The following is a 5,777-nucleotide window of genomic DNA, read 5'->3' as shown; positions in this document are numbered from 1 at the left end:
CACAATTAAGCAGTTAAGTTAGCATTAGCAGTAATGATGTATAGGCTCATGTTTGCTGACATAACTCATCATAGGAGACAATATCTTGCTAAGTGAAGAAAAGTCAGTTTTTAAAACTTGGTTAGGTGTGATTTTCATCTTTATCGAAATGGACTCAGACATATATATCATCAATTATGAAGATGGCTGAGGACTGGCAATGCTTGGTTCTGTCACACATAAGGTCACTATGAGTCAGAGCTGACTTGATGGCACCTAACAATAACAACAACAAACTAACTCAACAGCACTTAACAGCAAGAACAAATGCATGCATTATTTTTTTATTTATCCTCATTCATCCATTTATCAGGTATTTATTGCCTGCTTTGTACCTGTGCAGTGTCTGTGTACATAGAAAATGCCTGACTGGTCATATCCCAAAATCTGAGGGGGCTTCAAAAAGTTTGTGGAAAAATTCCATCATCTTTTCATTTTTTCCTCAAACTTCTTGAAATCCCTCATGTATCTAGTGATCATTTCTGCTTGCCAAGGTAACAGGTAACTTTTTGAAATTTTGCTTATTTTCCCCTCTATTAGAAAAATTGCATTTTCTAATTTGTGTAACAAGAACTTCACATTCTTTATTAATAAAGAATGAATGCTACATGAAAAGAAAAGATGGTTAAAAACAGTCTAAAATCCCAATGTCAAATAAAAGAATGGGGTAAGAAGATAGGGGAAGGGAAAGAGAACAGGAAAGAAGAAAAGAAAAAAAAGAGGGATAGGGAAACAACAAGAAAATCTAACGGTGGCCCATGTTGAGTGGTGGATCTCACAGTGAACGTGTATTCGTTTCAGAATCAAAAAATAAAAACAAAACTAGAAAACTTTTTCACGCTCCAGTCCAAATGTGACTTTTCTATGAAGCTACTTCAGATTCCTGAACTTTACTCTTTTCTCCTTTCAAATCCCTCTATCACCTGCATTGTAGTTAGGTGTCGTGGAGTCGGTTTGGATCCACGGGAACCTTGTATAGGGTTTCCAAGGCTGTAAATGTTTGAGAGAGTAGAAAACCTTACCATGGAGTAGCTGGTAAGTTAGAAGTTCAAATTCAGAGCACCGGCTCTGGAGAAAGGTCCTTGTCCCCTTTCAGCACCCGTAGGCCCAGTTATTCCTTGGAGACCTCCATGTGTCTTGACATCAATCTTTCCCTGGATGTAGGAGTTTCACAGTGCAAGGACCTCAGGTCCCAAGGACATATTCCACACATGACTCTTCTTTCCTGGTCCTAGTACGACCTCCTCTCTGTTCACTTCTCTCAGCTAGCATTCAATAAAAACAAAACAAAAAACCTGTTGGATCCTGTCAATTCTAACTCGGCAACCATGTAGTATCGAGTAGAAGTACTTCATAGGGTTTCCACGGTTGTCATGTTTACGAAAGCAGATTGTCACACCCTTCTCCCAAGGAGGTGAATTCCAACTGCCAACCTTCTGGTTAGCAGCCAAGTGCTTAACCACTGCAACCAAGTGCTTTACCAGGGCTCCTCAGCTTTCAGAAAACATATGATAAATTGAATTTACAGTATTTTCCAAAAATGACCTCAGCTTTAGTAGAAGGTCACTCACTAACTGTTAATTTCCCCCCTCATTTGCAAGCTTTTCTTTTCAAGAACAAGTTAGATTTCAGATAGGTTATTTCCTAACAATAAAAATATATTCTGTGCAATTAACTTGGTATTTGCCTGTGATACTGACCTAAGTTTAGTGGCAAGAACTTCCTCATTTTTTCTTTCCTCTTTTTGTCTAGTTCTCTAAACTACCAGTTATATCGGTATTGTATTTGTATACACACATGCTCATACACACATTCATATGAATGAGGAGGTTGCAAAAAGCTCTTAGAAAATGGAATTTAAAGGTAATGGAAATTTTACTCAGATCTGATATGAAAGTTAGAATCCAAGTATGTAGTAGGCTTCAGAGCTATTATTAGCCAACCTTTTCTCTCCTCAGAAATGTTTTGTTGAGAGAAAAGGACTGCATAACCCAAACTGGAAACACCATCTATGGACTCTTAACTTTCTTCCAGACTGGTAGTGTCACGTCAGCGGTCTTTGAGACCTTACAGTCCAGTGTGGCAAGACTTCTAGATATTATCCAGTGCAGCATGTTTGGACAGCTTCTATCTAAGAGGGCTGAGAATGAGAGCAAGGGTCAACTATTTTAATGCATTTCGACTTTTGAAAAGTAAATACAGATTGTAAAACATTACTGCTATGTGAAGACACAAAAACAAGTAACAATGGGCCAGTTTCTAGCATTATCACCTGACAGCCAGGTTGGCCTTAGACCAAATGTTATGGGATGCATACTTCCATTGTCCTGATTTCCTACCTTCCAAGAGAGTCCCTGCCCTGAAGGAAGGATGAGGCTCCTGGAATCCTAGGTATTAGAAGATATTTATGTGGTGGAAATTTTAAAGGGTTCTAGAGCTAGAGGGGATGACCTGAAGTGTTGCTATGGTATTATGCACTGGACTGCAAGGTTGATGGTTCAAGCTCATCAGCCACTCCTTGGAAACTCTATACAAGATTACTATGAGATGGAACTGACTCAACAGCACTTAACAACAACAGAGTTAGGGGAGTTTCATTTTAGATAGGAGACTGAATGAAAAGGAATAATAAATTGTCTGGCTGATGAAAATTTCTGAAAAATTATCATTGTAGGGGACATTAGCAAAATGCTTCATTGGCCATATGCACTAGGTGGCTATATGGCCAAACTTCGTCTCTCATACTTTGGACATATTGTCAGGAGGGACCAGTCGCTGGAGAAGGATATCATGTTTGGTAAGGTGCAGGGTCAGAGAAAGAAGAAGACCCCCCAATGAGATGGATTGGCCAAGTGGCAGCATCGATGGACTCAAGTGTGGCAACAGTAGTGAGGTTGGCCCAGGGTCGGGCAGTGTTTCGTTCTGTTGTGCATAATGTCGCTATGGGTCGGTACCGATTTGATGGCACCTAACAACAACAGCAACAGGTGGCTATGGATGGGAACTGACTTGACGGCCTTAACAACAACAGAGTGATACTAGTGTGTACTGGAGTTTTGTTAACCAAAACTAAATCTGTTTTGGAGTCTGACTCATGGCAACCCCTCTGTTACATAGTAGAACTGAATTCCATGTGACTTTCTTGGCTGGAATCTTTAGAAAAGCAGATTCTTGGGAATTTCTTCCAGTGTGCCACTAGGTGGGTTCAAATCATCACCCTTAAGGTTAGTTGTTGTTGTTGTTATTAAGTGCCATCAAGTCGGTTCCAACCCATAGTGAACCTGTCTAGGGTTTCCGAGGAGCAGCTGGTGAGCTTGAGCCGCCGACCTTGCAGTTCAAACGGCTTTGCAGTCTGGTGCATTAACCCACAGTGCCACATCAGGATTCCTTAAGGTTGTAATCTGGTGCAAAAAGTGGCTGTAATATAGTGAAGAAAGTCCCTATGTGGTACAAACTATTTGCACCAGATTAAGGTTTTAGTAATCTGGTGCAAATAGTTTGTACCACATAGGGACTTTCTTTATTATATTACAGCCACTTTATAGAACTCAAGATCATACAAAATATGGACGACATTGTCCGAGGGGGTTTGGAAGTATGAAAATAATCTTACTGGCATCTGAGTGTGTCCCCCTGAGGCTCCCATGCATATATGTACATGGTCCTTGGGTTTTGAAATTCCAGTTGCCTCTGTTGCCATCTAGTTTCTGATTTGTAATACTGTGAGTTCAATACTTTTTTTCTCCTTATGTACTATTGGTGACCTCTCAGAAATTAGGTAAATTACAGTGATCAAATGTTGGAGTGAGGGTGGATGTAAACTCTGGAAGTCTTTCATTTCTGGTGAGGAAATATGAGTCTTTATCTGTTGGATTAACCCAAATCCCTTGAGTATGACTTTTCAGTTCTCTAATACCCTGGAATGGAGTGATTTCCTTAAAGATATTGATTTAATCTCTTGCAGTTGATGGATAAACTGTTTGCTAAATTTCAAGACACCAATTTGTCCTGGTGCTGATTGACCACCAAGCTGGATAGCTGATCCCACATGATGACATTGATTGAGGATTTGCATTTTCATTAAGCCAGGATTTCTAAAGCAGAGGGGCTTTGCTTTTTATGTCTTTGGAATCTTCACCCAACTAGATATGTGCCCTGTGGTCTGACACATTAAAATAACTGTATTACATGCACCCTGTCGTTTTTCATTTTAAGCAGACTGCTTCAATCAAAGGGAGTCTATATTGTCTGCAGCTTGCTTGGTATTCCTGTAAAGGTGTCCATAAAGATTATGGACATGACTCAAATTACAGCTAAAATGCGAGGGAAATCTGTTGAAAGACATAACTTTTGAGATGCATGATTGCTTTAAGGCACTGAGGAGCAAAATGTACCCGTTGCACTTATCAGTAAATTATTCGTTTGATTACTTGTAATAGTTTATTTTTGTGTTATTCGTGCCTAATTATTTTTCATTTTGTTGTATTTTAGGTGTGTCATTATCTTGCTGCAGCTATCTACTTGTAAATACACTTGAAACAGGAGAATTTGGACCAATTTGTTGTATACAGATACTGCCTAATCATGATGCATTTCAAAAGTGGACTCGAATTAACTGAGTTACAAAACATGACAGTGCCCGAGGATGATAACATTAGCAATGATTCCAATGATTTCACCGAAGTAGAAAATGGTCAAATAAATAGGTGAGTATTTTTCCACTAACCCTTTCTATTCAATGAAAGAAATGGCTCTAAAGAGTTTTTCGGATTTGCAGTTATTCTCTTGAATTATTCATTACTAAAGTTATGCTCCATTTGAAGATGTAATTTGAAATTCTTATGTGACATCTGTTGGGCATAGTCTGGATAGCAGATGAAGCAAATAGGAAAGTAATTCATTCATCCTTTCAAATCATTCTATTGAGTCTAATAAAAATGTATACACATATTGGACCCCAAACAGTCCTAACTTTTCAAAGGTTCTGTGCTTATGGATTCAACCAAATTCATTGCCAATGAGTTGATTTCCCCCATAGGGTTTCCAAGGCTGTAAACTTTACAGAAGCACACTGCCATAGCTTTCTCCCACAGAGCAGTTGGTGGGTCAGCTAATAGCAAGTGCTTAACCACAGCACTAGCAGGGCTCCTTAGGGTTTAGACAGACTGTTGAAACTTCACTCGTACCACATATGGATATGTCCTACGGTCATCTGATCTGACTTGCATATTTTAATCAAGCAGTGGTTAAAGTCACAGTGGCCAATGTTTCTATGGTAAAACTACATGTGCATCAGTATAAGAATCACTCATAATGTGGATCTTAAATAACAATAATGGTAGTTGAGCCCAAAGGGCTCTGTTAGAGAACTAGTATGTGAGAGAGGGAGAGAGAGAAAAGAAAGATGCCCTGAATGAAAGCAGAAACAGAATGGGAAGGGCACTAGCCTGTGAGCTCAGCCATCAGCTGTGGCCTTGGATAAGTCCTTCCAACTCTTGGGTCAGTGTTTCCTAATTCATAAGAGTAGGGCCACATGTATTTTATTAACAGCAACATCTATGATTTGGGCCATTCTCTGACCTGCTGATTTTACAGTGTTTATGATGACACCTGGAGTCTCGGGGTGGTAGAAGCGGTCAACACGCTTGGCTGCCAACCAAACAGTTGGAAATTCAAGTCTCCTCTGAGGCATCTCAGAAGAACAACCTGGGGAACTACTTGCAGGAAAATCAGCTATT

The 5,777-nt window shown here is 39.6% G+C and overlaps 1 protein-coding gene across 1 annotated transcript in view; it reads left to right on the top strand.

Annotated features, from left to right (window-relative positions):
* The first annotated feature begins 502 nt into the window (after positions 1-502).
* Positions 503-5,777, top strand: part of SLC38A1 (solute carrier family 38, member 1) — a 66,342-nt gene continuing 61,067 nt past the window's right edge. The window contains exons 1-2 of the mRNA XM_006865324.1: positions 503-540; positions 4,531-4,745. Coding sequence (XP_006865386.1) covers positions 4,624-4,745 — 122 coding nt within the window. The 5' untranslated portion in view covers positions 503-540; positions 4,531-4,623. The remainder of the gene's footprint in view (positions 541-4,530; positions 4,746-5,777) is intronic.

Source organism: Chrysochloris asiatica, unplaced genomic scaffold, assembly GCF_000296735.1.
Source record: "Chrysochloris asiatica unplaced genomic scaffold, ChrAsi1.0 scaffold00077, whole genome shotgun sequence".
NCBI lineage: Eukaryota > Metazoa > Chordata > Mammalia > Afrosoricida > Chrysochloridae > Chrysochloris > Chrysochloris asiatica.
This window is presented reverse-complemented; position numbering and strand designations above follow the sequence as displayed.